General features: G+C 37.5%; 1 protein-coding gene across 1 annotated transcript; it reads right to left on the bottom strand.

Moving 5' to 3' along the window:
• Window positions 1-10,751: 10,751 nt before the first annotated feature.
• Window positions 10,752-19,482, bottom strand: LOC117296808 (protein FAM228B-like). Its single transcript, XM_033779872.1, has 7 exons — window positions 19,294-19,482; window positions 17,023-17,190; window positions 15,351-15,428; window positions 14,825-15,019; window positions 13,553-13,721; window positions 12,689-12,833; window positions 10,752-11,761 (listed from the first exon to the last, which is right to left on the bottom strand). Exons 1-7 carry the CDS (start codon window positions 19,393-19,395, stop codon window positions 11,611-11,613), a joined length of 1,008 nt encoding a protein of 335 aa, XP_033635763.1. The 5' UTR covers window positions 19,396-19,482; the 3' UTR covers window positions 10,752-11,610.
• Window positions 19,483-19,797: the final 315 nt, after the last annotated feature.

Below are 19,797 nucleotides of genomic sequence, written 5' to 3'. Positions count from 1 at the left end.
TGTACGGTGAGATTTTCTGAAAGGGCCTCACAAAGAGTCTGGAAGCGTGTGTTTTAATGGGAACTTGATACTACAGCAAAATGTTCACTACTGAGAATGGAAAGTGGTTTTAATCAAAATTGCTCTTTTCGATGTCAATATTGAGTCGAAACGAATCTAAGGGTTTACAACCGAAGTTTAAATATAATTGTGTTTTTATATTACTTGGATCAGGCAAATTAAAACGCATCCGAACGGTCAACAGACTATGACAAGTTTTGAAGTATTGGCTTATATGAAAACAAAACATTTAAAACAGCAGCAACAACAACAACAACAACAACAACAACAACAACAACAACAACAACAACAACAACAACAACAACAACAACAACAAAAACAACAACAACAACAACAACAACAATAGCAGCAACCATTGAACCTCTATCCGATATTACGTTCTGTAATGCTTTGTTAAAGACACTGGGTACTATTGGTTTACTGTTGGTATACAAACTTACTTGGTAACGAGCAAAACAATGGCAGCTGTTGATAGTATACAACTTTGTGAGAACAGGTTTCCTCTGAAATAACGTAGTTTTCGAGAAGGAAGTAATTTCTCACTAAAATAATAAAATACTTCAGGCCTTTCGATCTATTGAAGACTTTGTTGGGAATCTGAAAGCACACAATTTGTACAACGAGTGTTTTTCTTTCATTGTTAACTTCGATAACAGATTTAGTCCAAATTTTCAAAGGTTTGTTAAGTTATGCATAATTATGTTGGGATACACATTATTATTTTGAGTAATTACCACACGCGTCCAGTGACTTTAACTTTCGTGTTATACAGCACGGAGGAAGAGGTCGTGTATTCAATTTTACTTGAAACCTTCACAGATTGCTCAACGTACCTCTGTGATGATCACTCGTACAATTAATAATTTTGCAGACTTTTTGAAGAAAAAAAATGTAGTTTGTTGTAAACGCAGAGAAAGACTAAAACGGCAGCCGGCGGGGTACGTATTCAGCAAGCCACGTCCCGACTTTACTTTATCACCGTAATACCTGATCTTAATCGCTCATTATTCAAAGGTTCAATACCAAAGAAAAACAGTTTAGCATCAACGTACCGTAGCTCGCACAGCGGGAGTGAAATCGTCGTGAGAACACAAGAAGAAAAAAATCGCAGTGAAAAAGTCACAGCGAAAAGTACATGTTCTAGACTGTTTTCCTTTTTTTTTTGAAAGACCGAGAGTGGGGGGCGAGGCGTGAAGAAGTCATGCCACACGCTGGGGTGTTTTAGATCCACCTCCTGCCCGAAGAATTCACGGTGGTCCCGTACGCAAAAACCAACCCCGGAGTTCAGGGTACTTTTACCTCTGACAATGGTTAGAGGTTCATTCAAGAATCTGGGAGATGCCCAAATCGTCGGCACTCTTTCTGATGTCTGGCCTCCTCCCACTCAAATTGTGAATAACTTAAGCTTTAAAAACTGAGGTGTGTGTTAATCGGCTAAAATGGTCTGCGTGCCTGGCCCACGATCATACAAATTATAACTTGGCGGGAAGGGGCGAATTTATCACCCCAAGAAGAAAAAAAGGAGACAAACAAAAAAAGAAAATCTCTGGCAATTTATTACCCCTAGGGCGTTTCTTATCAGTCATGAATTTATTAGTTAACATCTGTTGTGTAGATGTGACGCCTTTTTACGCAGAGAGCCGTTTGGGTGTTTTTTTTAACTCATGTATGTTTTATTCATTGGTATTCTGATTGCGTCTGGGTGAATTAGTCTAACTTGGTTAATCCCAATCAGTGTAAGTCACTTAATGAGTCTTGAGGTAACGAAATGATTCTCCTGGATGTTGTCGGGACTGGAAGCAGAAAATAGCACATAGTCCATCGACTATAATGAGTTGTGGGCGGGGCCCAATTTCATGCCTCTGCTTACCGCCAATTTCTGGGCTTACGATCACCATTTTCAGCTTAATTTGCAAGCGCCGTATTTCGGCACTAGCCGTGTAAGCGAAGAGTGCATGGTAACAGGGAGTACGCACGAGTAGGACCCAACTTCATGGCTCTGCTTACCGCCAATTTATTGGCTTACGATCACCATTCTCAGCTTAATTTGCAAGCGCCGTATTTTGGCACCGAATAACCGTCCGGTAACCTGGGCCATATTTCATATAATAATATAAAAATACTGCTTAACAAATTTCGTTTCAAAGCAAAAACAAATAAGTTGGGCACCAGCCACAACAATGCAAACTTAATGTAATTTGAGCCCGCCCGGTAACTTGTTTCTGCTAAGAAATACCTTTCTGTGCTTAGCAAGTTTTTGTGCTTACAGGCTTTATGAAATCGGCCCCTGGAATAAGCACAAGCAGGAACAACAATTTCCTGCTAACCCGTGAAACACGCTAAAACTAAGCGCAGAATTCCTTGCGCAGATTCTCTGCTTACGGTAAGCAGGGCCATGAAATTGGGCCACACGTCATATCAGAAGTGACGAGTTATAATTTGCGTTATGGTATAATTATGACTATAAATAGTAAATTAAGCTGCTGCTGCAGCAATATTGGGGAAGAATAAAACTCGCGGCCAAGGTGTAAACAAACCTTGTAGATGGCGCGAATCGAAACAATGATGAGCAGATTGATGTTAATGTTAAGGAAGAAAACAAGAAACAAGCAATAACAATTATCAAAAGTAATCATGCAGGCAGGCAAGCAAGCAAGCCACCAAACATAAAGTCACCAAATGCCTCTCTACATCCTTGGGAACAGTGAAGGGAGTAACCCTATTTTAGCCCAAGGAGTAGGTGGCAACGTGCCCCTGGAGGCAGTTGGTTTGGGTCGATATAGAGCCCAAATCAGGGAAGGAATACGTTTGGTAATTACTCAAAACAAATATTAAATTAACTACTGACTTGGTAACGAGCATTGGAGAGTTGTTGACAGTATAAAACATTGTGTGAAACGGCTCCCCCTGAAGTAACATTAGTAGTTGAGAAAGAGGTAATTTCTCACTAAAATAATAAAAGACTAAGCTAGAAGTATTTTACTCCTATCTGAAAGCACACAAATTCGTTCAACAAGGGTGTTTTTTTCTTTCATCATTTTCTCGCAACTTCGATGACCGATTGAGCCCAAATTTTCACAGGCTTGTTATTTTATGCTTAAATACATCAAGTGAGAAGACTGGTCTTTGACAATTACCAAACGTATACGGTGAAACTCTCACCTTGAAGTGGCCGGCCGGCCTTGCGTGTCTGTTAGGTGATGAAGATTGTCTCATATAAAAAATAATACAAAATCTGTTTGACGAGAAAGCCAAAGCACTCACAGAAAACATAATATTACGAAAAAAGTACATATTGACCCGACCGTGAACTTGCCATCTTATATTCATATCTCGGGGTCCCGAAAAGAAAATAATAAAAAATCAACAGCCGCCCAAAGAGCACAATGCATTGGTAGGAAGGGCGCCCAGTGATCGCGAGCAGTCACCCGTAAAATGGGATTATTCCCTTCGCCTTGACTTTGGTAAAAAAAAAAACATTCTGAGGGGGTATAAAACTTTATGTACACCCATTATAGCTTTGTTGCTTAATCCACTACACCACGTTCGGTGAGGTTTTATTACAAAAAAAAATATTTTCTTCTCGGTTCAACCCGGGCGTGAACAAAGTCGACTTCGAAGTTCTGAAGTCAATAAAAAATATTGTTTATTTAATATTATTGTATGTTTTATTTTATTTCTATTCATTTATTTATTATTATTGTAGATTTGCGGCAGTTCAATAAAAAATTACTTACAGAAGGAGTCAACAATATTTACTATAAATAATTTCTATAAATATTACCTTTACAAAAATGTGAAGTCATCGATATTTATTTTAGATGAAAACGATTTGTGCGTTTAGGCCAAAATTGAATTTTGCTAAAGTTTGCTCTTTTTTGCACCATGGGGCGCTTTTTGTAAATTTGTGAGCATTATAAATAGTCTCTATTGTGGTTAGTATTTTATTATCGTAAACACTAACACTTATTCGGGAAAAAGAGTGGCAGGAAGAAAATAAAATTTACCGATAAAGAATTCCCTGTGTTCTTGCAAACGGACACCTCAGAATGTTTCAAAAAGATTTCGGGTGACAATATATCCAAAACATTACTTCGAAGGGAATTATCCTATCAACAGCTGCAGTGCTAAGTTACATAAGTAAATGAGTTTGCCATTGAGGGAAATGGCTCCCACTGATCAGTAAAGTATAGTTGAATTTGAGAAAGAGGTTTCTCACTTTATAAAAAAAAAAAAATAATACTTTAGACCTGAAGTCCTCTGTGAATTTTAGGCGTCTTGAAATCACACAAAATACTATGCGCAACATTTTATGGTGTTTTTTCTTTCATTGTTTTTTCGCACTTTAGATGTCCAATTGATACAAAACTTTCACAGACTATGTTGGGGTACACCGAGGGAAAATACTGGTCTTTAAATACCGAAGGTGTCCAGTGCCGCTAACCTCAGTTGGTGATGCGAGTTGCAACGTTACTTTAATATGCACAAGGATGAGTAGTCACCAGGAACACCTAACATTCCTAAATAACATGCACACACTGAACTTAAAATGAACACGTTGCATTGGATCGGTCTTTGAAAAGCATTTGTAACCGTTGGTTATAACCGTGGTTATAAAATGCATGTGGGTAGAAAGATGTTGTAAAAGTAGAATACAATGATCCACACAAATTTGCCTCGAAATTGCGTGGTTTTCCTTTTACCTCGTTGACTAACACGGTCGGCCATTTATGGGAGTCAAACTTTTGTCTCCCATTAATGGCCGACCGTGTTAGTTCGCAGTATAAGGCAAACCACGCAATTTCGAGGCAAATTTGTGTGGATCATTATATTCTACTTTTACAACATCTTTCTAACCATATGCATTTCACAACAAACGGTTACAAACACTTTTTATAGACCAACTCGTCCGACCCAAGGCAACGTGTCCCTTTAAAAGCAGTGGACACTATTGGGAATTGTCAAAGACTAGCCTTCACAGTTGGTGTATCTCAACATATGCATAACATAACAAACCTGTGGAAATTTGAGCTCAATCGGTCGTCGAAGTTGCGAGTTAATAATGAAAGAAGAAAAAAAACCTTGTCACACGAAGTTGTGTGCGTTTAGATGGTTGATTTCGAGACCTCAAGTTCTAAATCTGAGGTCTCGAAATCAAATTCAGGGAAAATTACTTCTTTCTCGAAAACTACGTCACTTCAGAGGGAGCCGTTTCTCACAATGTTTTATACCATCAACCTCTCCCCATTACTCGTCACCAAGTAAGGTTTCATGCTAAACATTATTTTGAGTAATTACCAATAGTGCCCACTGCCTTTAACACGTATATATAATCCTTGTTGCGCCAACTGAAACGTTCAATGTCAACTACATGAATAGGAAATCACACAGTAATATAAAACACCCAAAACGGCAAAGGCATTGAAAAGAACTTTTGTTCGGTCGCTATTAGCTTCTTCTGCCAGACTGGGCAATTTTACACCTTTCACGTGGGTTTATTTTATTATTCTTGCGAGTCACTGTGCACCTGTCGGATTGATATTGACTTTGAAGGGGGTTAGACTAGGGTAGGCTATACCTACCGCCAAGGTTACCCTTTTGACAACTCGTGAAAAGGCCCAAGACATGACAAGAATGAAACAAAGTATGAAACGAAGATCCAATCAATTCATATTGCATCATGAGTCACAAATTAAAGTGACTGTTTTTTCTTTCTACAGTTGTGTTTATTTAAAACTTGTAAATAATTATTGAGTAGTTCTTATCGAAGCGCTTTATCACACCCGATATCGTCTCAAAGCGCTCAATTTTTTTACAAGGTATGTGGAGCTATGTTCAAAAGCTTGTGGTGCGATCTATCTGCAACTAAACCATACCAGAAAACACAAAAGCGAACTCCCTCTTTTAAAGGCACTGGACACTAATGGCAATTACTCAAAATAATTGTTAGCATAAAAACTTACTTGGTTATGAGCAATGGAGAGCTACTGATAGAACAGCACATTGTGAAACGGGTCCCGCTGAAGTAACGTAGTTGTTAATGAAGAGGTAATTTCTCACTGACATTTTTTAATTGAATCTAAACCTCAGCTGAGGTCTGGAATTCAAGGCATCTGAAAGCACGCAACTTGTGAGACAAGGGTGGTTTTTCTTCCGTATCTTGCAACTTCGAAGTTCAAATTTTCACAGGTTTGTTATTTTATGCATAATGTTGAGATACACCAAGTGAGAAGACTGTTCTTTGACATGATGGATGCGAAACGCATACATTAAAGACACTGGACACTATTGGTACATATGCATAAAATAACAAACCTGTGAAAATTTGAACCCAATCGGTCGTCGAAGTTGCAAGATAATAATAAAAGAAATAAAACACTTGTCACACAAAGTTGTGTGCTTTCTGATGCTTGATTTCGAGACCTCAAATTCTAAACTTGAGGTCTCGAAATCAAATTCGTGGAAAATTACTCCTTTCTCCAAAACTAGGTCACTTCAGAGGGAGCTGTTTCTCACAATGTTTTATACCATTAACCTCTCCCCATTACTCGTTACAAAGTAAGGTTGTATGCCAATAATTATTTTGAGTGATTACCAATAGTGTCCACTGCCTTTAAAGGCACCGGACATTAATGGTAGTTACTCAAAATAATTGCTAGCATAACAACTTACTTGGTGATGAGCAATGGAGAGCTACTGTTAGTATAACACATTGTGAAACGGGTCCCGCTGAAGTAACGTAGTTGTTGATGAAGAGGTAATTTCTCACTAACATTTTCTAATTGAATCTAGACCTCAGCGATGAGGTCTGGAATCCAAGCCATCTGAAAGCACATAACTTTTGAGACAAGGGTGTTTTTTCTTCCATTATTATCTTGCAACTTCGACGACCTTTTAAGTTCAAATTTTCACTGGTTTGTTATTTTTTGCATATGTTGAGATACACCAAGTGAGAAGACTGTTCTTTTACATGATGGATGCAAAACGCATACATTAAAGACACTGGCCACTATTGGTACTTGTCAAAGACTAGTCTTCTCACTTGGTGTATCTCAACATATGCATAAAATAACAAACCTGTGAAAATTTGAGCTCAATCGGTCGTCGAAGTTGCGAGATAATAAAAGAGAAAAAAACACTTGTCACACAGAGTTGTGTGCTTTCTGATGTTTGATTTCGAGACCTCAAATTCTAAACTTGAGGTCTCGAAATCAAATCCGTGGAAAATTACTTCTTTCTCGAAAACTACGTCACTCCCGAGGGAGCTGTTTCTCCTAATGTTTTATACTATCAACCTCTCCCCATTACTCGTATTCAAGAAAGGTTTTATGATGATAATTATTTTAAGTAGTTCCCAATGGTGTCCACTGCCTTTAACTTGCTGTTATAGATAATTGGCCCATAAATATTGTTTGTAGAAACTGGAACCTTTAGAACTGTCCACACCGTAATGGAAAACATAGCACTTGTCCGATGTGTATTTATTTTAGAAAAACTTCAGAGAGAGCCGTTTCTCACAATGTTTTATACTATCAACAACTCTTTTTTCTCGTAACCAAGTAAGTTTTTATGCTAAACATTTTTGGGGTAATTGCCAATAGCAGGTGCCTATAAAAACAATGTGAAAGCATTCCAACTTTTTTTCTCGTGACTCTATTCACGTGATTTTGCTGAACTTTCACACCTTTGTTATTTCATGTGTAAGACAAATATTTTAAAGAAAATAACCATAACAATCAAATAATATTCACAAAAAAGTTGATAATTTTTTATTTCATAATCCCATAATTCATCACTTACTCCATTTCTATAAAATAAATCAACATATTGTCATTCCAAAATACATAAATCAAAGCTATTTCTATTTAAAAATCACTTCAATTCGTGAAACTAATACCTGTGTTTATAATGTGCAACTAGTATTGTTTATTACATTATTTTGGATAATGTGTACAAAATTTGTTCAGTTTTGAATACAAGTTGTGCATAGAAATGTTGTTGGTGACTTTGTTAATTTGCATACAGTAAAATAACCTCCATAATAATAATAAGTATACTGTGCATAGTTTGCTGTACATTGTTCGAGAGTGCTCTCAACTTACAATTACTAATTAATTACTGCTAATTAAAGTAACCAGAGTGAAATATAATGTGCTATGCTCGTAGGTTCACCGTGCGTGGATAATCTTTAACAAAGATCCATCACTGAAATGTTGTGAGTCCAGTAAGCACAGTTATTGTTAAATGAAAAAATTTTATTAGTTTTACGAAAATTAAAAATTGATTTTGTTTTCCTCACCAGGGGGCAGCCGTCGAATTCACATAGCGCTTAGGATTAATCCTATCTCGAGTTAGGACGAGTAACTCGTCCTAACTTAGGATTAGTCTTAGTGTTCACATGCTACAGTGCAGGGCTGGGACTCGTCCTAAGTCTTAAGATTAATCCTAAGTTAGGAAGAGTTTGGTGAAATCGACGGCGGAACTCTAAAAAGTGGGAATATTCAGTGATTATCACTTGCCCATCTTAGGGTATTAAGTCAAAATCAATACACGTTATCCCAAATTATTAAGTGTTTATTAAAATGTTTGCAACGCCCACTTACAAGATTCAAATTGGACTCTACCCAACAGAGGCAGGGAGCCAGCCTAATAAAACAAATACAAACACAGTACAAACAAGTCTCATTTTGTCCGCATTTTTTTTCGTTAACCACAAAAATAGCTTTTGCATAGAACTGTCATTTTATGATAGTCTGATCTGGCGCCCTCTGTTGAAATTGAACAAAATCAGTGCCAAACGGATGCAATGAGTGTGGGATGTTCACTTGAAATCTTAAGATCTAGTTTAGGAAAGGGCAAGGTGAAACTTTACTCGAATGTTCCATATCCATGTGAAACAATCAAACTTAATAAGATGCTACATTCTTTGCCATATTCCCAGAGTATTATGTCAGCAATGAATGCAAATTTGCAAAAATACCAATGAAGATGGGTCAAAATATTTTGATTTTGCATTTTCATCCCTTATTGACTTCAAAATTTGAACATGAATGGAGAACAAACAAAAAATACAATAAATACACAAATATTTTGATCAACCAATTTTCTCTGGAATAAACATTGGAACAAGAATCATGTTGATCCTTCTGACTGACACAAAAACATTAATTTCATTTTAAATTGGCATTTAAACCAAGAGCAAGTTTGAGAGAAACATATCGAAAGAGCTCATGGTCTTCCAAGATTTCTTACATCTAAACTATTTCCATAAAAAAAATTGCAAAATACCTCATAATGTTAATTGATGTTAAAGCAGTATATAGAATGCTGTTGGTGCGTATCTAGTATTTAAAATGGAAACAAATCTGGTGCGTGGTTTCGACCCTACTTGCTTTGCATTTGTTGTTAGGTGCATAGGTTGCCCTTACGGGCATTTACTTTTAATCGTGTGAATCAAAATAACATACAGCTTAGCTTTTTTTTCTTCTGACAAAACGTTTTGAGCATATCCATATCACAATATGTGTATCTAAATAATTGTTGGTCTATATTCCACTGATTTTCCAAAATTTTGAAAACAGTCCGGCTAATTAATTTTGTTTTTTTACCCATACACCGATGTGTATTAGCACTGTATACTCAGTATTCCCCCCCCCCCCCCGAGTCCTGTGAAAAAATATCACTAGGCATATACCCGCTCGTTCATTTTCCAAACATTTGCTTTATCCCAGCATGGCAGGGCTCGAAATTAACACTGGACTGAAGACTTGAGGCCAGTAGATTTAGCAAAGGCTAGTAAAGTCACAACTGGACAAGCCTATCACGCTTTTTTTTCTCAAATGACTAATATAAACAGCGCTATCTGATTGTGTAGAATCTTTGTGAAAACTGTCGCATCGATATTTCAGTTCTTTCAGTCTTTCAGTTCACACGCATATTACCCGCTCGTTCATTTTTCAAACATTTGCTGTATCCCAGCATGGCAGGGCTAGAAATTTACACTGGACTGCATGTCCGTGGCCAGTAGATTTAGCATTAGGCTAGTAAAGTCACAACTGGACAAGCCTATCTTTGTGAAAACTGTTGACAATGATGTCTTTTAATTCTGTTGAGCATTGAATAGACCGATCCATTAAGCTCCGCCCCATTGCGACAGAGTTGTGCAGAAAGGCAATGGAGAGCCCCATGTGTTCTTGCTCACACGTGCGTCGTAGGCGGAGCCTACTAGATCGGTCTATTAGCATGACAAATGAGATAGATCTTCTTTTAGGGCTTGTTCAACTCATTTTGAATCTGGTTTTGTAAAAAGAAAGATAGTGGTCCCTTAAAAATGTTGAGCTACGAGCCGTGTAGTCTTGTGGATTTTCCACGCTAAAAAACGTTTTTTTTCCCTCAAATTTCCATCTTTGATATAAGTTAATGATAATGCTTGGAGTCAGTTTTGCCAACACCACCAAAGCTGTACCGTACGATATTTTCTTTAAAAATTACCAAAATGCTCTATACTATTTACAAATTAAATTTACTCTTAATAAAGCAACTTTTAATTAAGTTGTAAAATAGATTTTTACTCATTAATTGAAAAAAATAGACAGTGTATAAAAGCAGGGAAATCATTATTTTAATAGATATCAGAAGTTATTTTTAAAAACATGAAATAGTCACAGATAAAAACATTTTGTTCAGAAGAGTTGAAAATGTATTTTTTAAAGTAAAAAAGTTACGTTTATTACAAAAAAAAATTGTGTTTGAAAGCTCTCTTTGAAAAAATATGAGTGAAAAATGCTGTGTAATTTGATCTTGAAACTCATTTGTAGGATTTGAAATGTTGCATGTGAAATCTAGTTAGGTTTGAGGTCAGACCATTTACGAGTATAGGATTTTAATGTGTGCATGGTGGAGATACAATCTATAGTAAGATTTGCAGTAACACGTCTATGAGTAGGATTTGAAACTTAGCATGGTAGAGAAACGACCTCTCGTAAGGTGTGCTGTAACACCATGCTATAATAAACTCTCTCTAAGTTGGAATGGTTCAGAAAAGAAGAGGTGGTTAATTATTAACAACTCGACCTTTCGTCTTCCCATTCTCAAAACCATCAGAGAATACATCAAGTTGATCAACCACATGTTCTTTCCAGAACCAACACAACTCACAGAAAGTTTATTTTGAGGCATCACTGCAAGTCTTACTAGACCATTTATAAGAGCAGGCACATTTCATAAAGCCAAGGGCCCAACTTCAGAAAACCTGTAAGCACAAAAACTTGCTTAGCACAGAAGTACCGCTTAAAAGAAACAGGTTTTAAAACAGCCCAAAATACATTCAGTTACATTGGTGGACCAGTACCCCACTAGTTTTTGCTTAGTAAAGAAATCAAGTGTCATTTCCTGCTTAATAGCTGTATGAAATTTGGCCTGTGCTTATTTGAAAAGAGAAAGACTGGCCACTTAATTATGTAGTAGGTGTTCGGAAATTGCTTCAAATTATTTTGACATTTTGTGACTACAAACCCTCCTGAATTGCGCTGCTGTGTGTGGATAAGTTCTTTATGTGGATACCATGGTGGGTTGCTGGCTTGTGTAGACTCTCTTTTTCTGGCATTTCATCTCTTCATCGACGATGGTCGGGTCAAAGGACATCTTGGACCACTCCTCAAAATCAAAGTGGCAGTCGTTGAAGACGCCTTTCATGCGCCGTCTGAGGTGACAAAAACATGACAAAAGATGACAATTACAAATTTGTTACAATTTCTGTTTTAAAAGGATGTCTATTTGTATAGATTCAGACTACCTCTAGCTACTCGGCTAGCTCTGTAGTCTAGTGGTAAGATATCTGCTCTAGCAATGCAAAGGTCATGGGTTTGAATGTCACCAGAGTGATTTGCCTGTGGATTTTGTTCTCACACGACTTGGGAAAGTACTGAGTATAGATAATAAACATTGGTGGAAGGGAACAGATTTTATTTCCGGCATGTCTTTCCCGAGGGGTCCAGCATGCCAGACTCCAATTCTTGTGGCTAGGGTTTTGGGTTCGAATCCCGGTTATGACAACTGTTTCCTTGAGAAACAGACTCAATAATTGCTTCTCTTCAACCATGGATAACGATGTCTTCTTCTTTTACTCCCCCTTTCTTATCGCTTGTGATTTTTTCTGACATTTTTGGCAGAAATCTTTAGTAGGTTTGGAAAATGCGCTTATAAGTCTCATTCACTGTTATTGTTATCTAAACTAAACCACAAAAAGGACCTATTTTGGGATGGGTTGCAGTTTGTAAAAACAAGAGTTTTCACTTGCCCACATTTTTGTCACACACAAATTTCAGAACATGAACAAAAAAAAAACCGAGGTGAAGTTTGCGAACATGCATTTTGGGGCGATTTTATCACGTAACTTCTGCCCTAAACTATATTTTTTCCAACAACAAACCATTTTTTTGGATTCGTGATTTGATGGTTGGTTGTTTTGAAGTTAACTTACAATAAAATCTTTGTGAATCAACAACTGGTCGACAATGCACATTCAGAAACAATTCAATGAACTTTGCCCTGCATCGCCCGGCGATGAAAGGGTTAATCAATTTTTAGCTACAAGGGGAATAACTGGGTGCAGTAATCTCTGACTCACCTGCTTCCCAAGCGAGCTGGACTCTCGATGTCATGAAGTGGCATGGCCAGCCAGGTTCGACACTCAGTCCCGTGTCGGCCGAGAGGTACAAGGGGAAGGGGTGGCAAGCGTTGGACCTCCACAGCAGAGTCCGACAACGTTCTCCCTAAAAATTAAAACAACATTGTTAAAACTATACATTTTCAAATGACTGAATATGTTTTAGGGGTGACACAGAACTTTTTTAGTTTGGTCTTGTAAATTATACATTTTTTGTTGTGGACTTTACATACTGAACGATTTGAGAAGGTGTTTAAGGTCCAATGAACAGGGTTGGCAATGGTGTCATGCTAATTCAATACTCAACAGAACTGAAAGACATATCATTGTCAACAGTTTTCACAAAAATACTCCACAATGAGGTATTATACAAATATTGACTGCTTCGAGTGCTATGGTTAAAACTACGACTCCCGAGGTGATCCCCGGGGCGTTCTGTTTTGCCGTGAAAATGATAAGAGCACCAAACTCGAGCTCTGGTGTTTCTGTTGAGCAGAGTGTGGGTTCGAATCCCAGTCGTGACACTTGAGCAAGACACATACTATAAATGCTTCTCTCTACCCAGGGGTAAATGGGTACCTGTGAGGGCAGAGATGGTTCTTGTGGTTGGTTTAGCTTAGTGCGCTACAAATTAGGCAGCACAGGCTGTATACTCCCCAGGGAGCTGAGATGGTGTAAGGAATAGATTGATCAGGGTAATAATGTTGGAAGCGCTTTGAGACATGCTGTATAAAGCGCTATATAAAAAACAAATACTATCATTATTATTATTAAAACACAATTTCTTGAAGAGTAAACTGAGAAGAATTTGAGGGTTCTCTTTACCTGTTCTACATCTGATGATAGTTCGGTCTTCCTCGTTCCTATTGCGCTGTTGTGATATTAGAGGGTCGTCCAGCATGTCTGTCACTGCTACGATGGGGGCGGGTCTAGGGACGACCAATTTCAGGGGGTCATACTCTCTGGGATCGAAGGTGTCCAGCGAGACAAAACCCTGCAGTGAAGAAAACGTCGAGGATAAAGTGTGAGTTTAACATCTGATAAAAAAAATTCATCCAGGGGTGTGATTGAAAAATTTCATCCGGGGGGTGTGATTGTTCCTTAGAGGTTGCTTAGACATACATGTTGTACTTAAGAGTTGGTTTTAGGCAGTTCTTACCCATTCGGTTTGAACTTTGCGAGTACGAGCGCTCTTAAATCTCTAACAAATCAAGTTAAGTCGGTCGACGAGGGTGGTTTAACGCTAAACCACTTCGGTTTTATATTTTGTCTGGACAGAATAAAAAAAAACACACCCCGTTTTAAAGTCCTCACAGGTGACCGGTGACCCAGGACAAGATGCCCTAAACATGGCCTAAATTGTGAAAGCAAGCATCTTTTGTACACACTTTTAACATATGTTGTTGTGTTGGGCATGTAAATTAGACATGGGAGCTCAGCCTTCTCTGTGTTCTTTTTCCATATTGATACTGTTTTCTGTTTCTACGCTGATTCCCATACTTCATGTGAAAGCGGTTGTGAAGCGAATTATGTGTCACAAACAATGTTGCATGGACTGTTTTCCAATTGAATACGTGAAGAAAATTTGCTCCATTTTTAGCAATTCACTTTTAAAGGCAAACCATGCGAATAATCATGAGCTTTAAAAGCCAGTGGACACTTTCGGTAAACAGTGTTGTCCAAGGCCCACACTTCGTGTATCACAACTTATATATAAAATAACAAACCTGTGAAAATTTAGGGTCAATCGGTCATCGGGGTCGGGAGAAAATAACAGGAAAACCCACTCTTGTTTCCGCACGTTACGCCGTGTCATGATATGTGTTTACTATAAATCCGTAATTCTCGATGTCGAGAATTGATTATTGTTTTAATGTTTTCTCAAAAAGTAAAGCATTTCATGGAATAATATTTCAGGAGAAGTCTTTTACCATTACCTTCTGTACACCCTGTAAATTATTTGTAAATCTGTGAACTTCTATTTTTTTTTCTGTTCTGAAAGTGTATAATGGCTTTAAAGTCAATATTAAAAGTGAGTGAGGAATAATGGAACAAAGAAACTAAAAAGTCAATTTGAATAACTTTTACTTCTTTTACCTTCTTGTTTCTGTGGCGTAGATATTCCATGAAGAGCGCCCTCTTTCTCTTGTCCAGCGCTGCGTAGTTACCCTTCATCTCTCTGTACATCTGCTCTTGGAGAGGGGCGAAGATTCGCTCGTTCCACTTCTTATACAACATCTCCTTCTTCCTCAGATCGAGGAACGACTTCTCGGTCAGAAAGTTATCGACATCCTAAAGAATCAGAGCAGTGTCGTTAATGTTTGGTTTCATCTTGAAGTGGGATTACATGTAATAATGTGAGATTATGTGGATGGATTAAAGGCACTGGACACTATTGATAATTACTCAAAATAATTGTTAGCATAAAAACTTACTTGGTAATGAGCAATGGAGAGCTGTTGATAGTATACATAATCGAATGTGTTTTTACACCATTTTAACGTTAGGTTAGAGACTTGTAATTTTTCTCCATATAATGTAAGGGCTATTATATATACATGGTATGTTATATAGTTCCAATGACATTCAAACCTAGGCGCTAATTCGAACGCAGTGTTTGTACCTTGACAAATGTGTTTTCTCTGTCTAGCACCGCCATGTATAACTTCTTGGTTTCTTTTGATTCGGGATCCGCTCGTTCCTGCGACAAAGAAGAAATAATATACATTCACATTTTTGTTTTAATCATAAACCAACATGTGTTAAAAGTACTGCATATTATGTAATCAGTAGGGCCTACTTTACCAATTCCTATGAAAAAAATCCACCATTTGAGGCATTACTCATTTGGGATTCGAACAACGACCTTTGCCCCTCAATTCAACAGTGTCTTGTCATTATTACTAGACCACAGTAAAGATTGCCCCGTAGCTAGAGGCAGTTTGCATCCTAGCAGTAGGTACCGCAACAATTTATTGCATCGGTATTATGTAAATTTTTAAAACATCTACATGTAGGCCTGTAAGATTCAAGTCTTATTAAAACAAATCTGGTCCAGTCAAAAAAGCCTGATCGTTGTAGGTTCCCACCCCCCTTATTTTTCAAGCCCTGCTTTGGTCCAGCATAAATTCCAAGCATCGCTCAGTGCACTCAAACATTTTGACTTCCTGGCAGACTGACCAAATTAATCATCTTGCCCTATCTGACATACACTTTCACATCATTGTAACAAATTTGTTCCACCAAGTAAAAGCATCCATTAGCTGTATTCGGTTGCTATGATACAGGTAATCAATCGATGTAGACCAATCTACTTGACGTGGTTTGAAGCACGTTGAGGCGTGCGACCTAAAAAGAATTGGGGCGTCAAAAATTCATTTGACCGCTGGACTCTACGAAGAGCTGTCGGACAATGCCCCGACACTTGGGTCCTTCAGGCCCTTATTACAATGTATGAGTTGATTTATGAGGCCGTAAAATCAATGAGGGTCTCTGCTTAGCAAATAGTCCGGTTCCTGTGTAAATTAACTCAGTAAACAGCAGGGGAGTGGTTAGCGCTAATGGGAAATCTACTATGTGTGGAATAAAAGGTGAGCTTTGAAATGGATTCCTGTATTTGTTGTGTGTGTGCGTGTGTGTGGGGGGGGGGGGCATTTGTGAGGGTCAACATTTGAGCTCTCTCTGTAAATTGACAGAGGCTTATGTTTTTTTTCAGTATCCCCTCCTTGAAGTAAGACTACTAAGCAAATTCGACTTTTTGTCTGGTCATTCTGAGAGAATGTAGATTGTGTTTTCCTTCTTTTTAAATGAGCTTATTGTAAGTTTCTTGAGTGGCAATGCAAAGTGGTAATTAAAAGCAAGCACATGCCCGGTACATTTTGTTGGCAGTTTTCCAATTTAAAGGACACCTGAACAAAAACATGCTTAGCTCACACAAACTTTGCTCAGCAAAAATAGGTTATCAGCCAGAATACAGTTATCATTCCTGCGTATAGTACCCCAGTCATGCCAGTAATTTTTTGACTTAGCTAAGAAATTTGCTAAGCAGAATTATGCTAGGTAGAGTTTTCAGCTTTAAATGTCAGCTCTCAATTTCATAAAGCTGTTAGTGTTTTAAAAGCAGAAAAAGCTGCTCGTAAAAATTCTTTGCTTAGAAGCACAAATTGAGTGGGGCAGCAGTCACAACTAAACTAAATGTTATTTCGACAGGTAACCTACTTCTGTTAAGCAATACTTATCTGTGCTTAGCAAGTTTTTGTGCTTACAGGCTTTATGAAATTGGGACCTTGTCTTACCTGTACACCTCGTATTGACTTTTGGCATAGCCAATTCTGGATCTTAGCACTTTGGTCCAAAGATGATCGGCTGCTGTTGGCTGATAATGCTGTGCTTGAACGACTAACCGGTGTTGACCATGGTCGTTTGGTTTCTGGTAGCCTCCTCCTTGATTCTCGTCTACCAGGCTAAAATAATAAGTAAATGATAGTTTGATTTTATCTTGGAGTTATCAATTAATTAAAAAAAAAACTAGGCCTCATAGGACCCTACTGAGTGAAGTTGTTTAAACTTTTTAAAGGGTTTGGGCTGGGTACTTTTTGAACGACACAAAACACAATGTCCACATATTTAAATTTTAAACATCCACGGTTTGAAGCTATTGATGGTAGAAAGCTTCCCTTAACATAATACATTACTTTATGAGGTGCTGTAGTTTTTGAGAAAAGAGTCAAACAAGTCACAAAAACTACAGCACCTCAGCAAGTTATATTTTAAAGGGAGCCTTCTAATATCATTATCTTCAAACTGTGTAAGTTTAAAGTAAATCTGTGGACAAAGTGTTCAGACTTTTAGTGTTTTGTGTTACAAAAAGTACCCCAATCCTTTAAAGAAGTTTTTTTCGTATATTTTATTTTGGTTTTGCTTACTATACTATTCTTCCCTTTTCACATTTTTGTTTTGGTTTATTGCTTTGTCAATGACAATACTAAGGAGACACAGTATCTAGTATAAAGGATATCAAAACATAGCCCACCTCATTGGGCTGTCATGACAGATGGCTCTCTTTTTAACATTGGATGACAAGACCGAAACTAAAAAGTGGGCCATACTACCCAATGAGATTGGCTAATTAAAGTAAATCAAACAAAAAAGACAAAACCAAAGTGGAGCAGGACATGCCTTTAATTAAGTTGATATTGTAATAGTTTAAGTTGTTGAATCAGTTGAGGTTTAATCATTAATTTATTCTGATGGTTAGGAGTATCTCTTGTAGATTGGTTGCTACGCAACGACATGCCTGTCAGGATACAAATTTGTATTCATACGGCCGACATGCTGCTCTGTTTATTGTAAAATTCTACTCCACAATCAAGTCCTTGTCAAATAACTAGATACAAGTATTGCAATATTCTGAATGTTCGACCTACTTAATAGTTCTTATTCCGAGAATGAAATATAAGAGTTAAATTTTGTTTTCTATCTGACAAATAAAGGAGCTATTCAATTTTCCTAAGTAAGCGTATACTATGCATACTTAAATGATTTATTATTTGGAACCTCATTTAAATTAAAGGTTCACGTAGAAAAGAGTGTTGTTGGTGCAATATATTTGGTAAACCTATTTGACCAAAACTACTACACGGATAAGGCAATTGAGCCGCCATATAAATAGAAATAGAGTAGACCATCCATAGAAAAAATAAGCGTAACTATTTAAAAACTAAAGCCTGGTTCATACTTCCTGCGAATGCAAATGCTAAGTGAATGTTGACGTCACAAAATTCGCACAAATTTCTCAGTAGTTCAGCTCCCCTCAACTCACTTGCGAATATCGCTGCGAAAGGATAGTTTTGACGTCAAGTTCATTAAATTCGCTTTGCATTCACATTCGCAGGAAGTATGAACCGGGCTTAAGGCTTTGCTCCAATTTTATTAATTCATGGCAACTGCAGACAGAATAACACAATGCAATTATTATTAGTTGCGATAACTCTCCTCCCGCATCGCAACTAAAGTATTGCATAATGTTTCACAATGATTAATAATGTACAATTAATTAATACATTAATTAAGTGTCTCACTCACTTCCTTTCAAAATCCAACCCATCATGCCTAAAAGCAGTCCATCACACAAATTACATTTTCCCTCCATGCTTACACAACACTCACAACACTTGTTGCAAAGAATCATTTTTTTTATATTATTATTAAATATTAAATCAAACTTCACTAATTAAGAGTAATTCAAATAAATAATAAAAATGACAGCTTTCTCAATTCTGACATTTGAGTATTGACAACATAACAAACCACTATGACCAACATGACTAAACATCAGTTAATTAAGCATGTTAAGTGTTCCTTTTGATTGAATGTTCTAAATTAATATTTAAGCTTGAACATCCAACCATTTGATCTTCACTCGACCACAGACAACCGCCGGGCACTCGCACTCCCTCTCTGCGGTCCCAGCGTACGTGGAAGCCCACCACCGTAACTGTGCACGGTGCAGTGTCCAAGGTTGGTGGAAAATAAATTTAAAATGGCACAAAATTCTTCATACTTACCGACGATTTAACACGGGTTTCTGGTTTCAAATCGGCCACGAGCTCCTCATGGAGACCCAGAGAATGAACCTTAACTCCTTGGGTCCTTTCCCTCGTAGCCATCGTTGATTAATAATTAGAAAACCATTGACAAAAATTATGTAGTAAAAGTCAATTATTTCAGTCACTGCGGAAGTGTGTTACCCAATGTTGGACACGGACGTTTGTGTACACACTTTCAATACAGCTTTTGTTGCCAAGTCCAAAAGATAGCCCAACATCACGACAGCGCCCAAAATTGATATAGAGTGTGCACAATCGAATGCGCTAAAGTAAATGTGTTGGGCGATAAAGTAGCGGTAACTTTTAGTGCCGAATTTCGTTAAAAACTTCATTTATGTTGATTTCATACACATTTAATTCAAAGAAAAAGCTAGACGAGTGTTACTGAAACTACAAGATAAGATTTTGAGCAGGTTTCTGAAAGAAAAAGGTGTCCTTGTTGACACATTTGTCGATTTTGTG

The sequence above is a fragment of the Asterias rubens genome, chromosome 11 (genome assembly GCF_902459465.1).
Source record: "Asterias rubens chromosome 11, eAstRub1.3, whole genome shotgun sequence".
Lineage (NCBI taxonomy): Eukaryota > Metazoa > Echinodermata > Asteroidea > Forcipulatida > Asteriidae > Asterias > Asterias rubens.
This window is presented reverse-complemented; position numbering and strand designations above follow the sequence as displayed.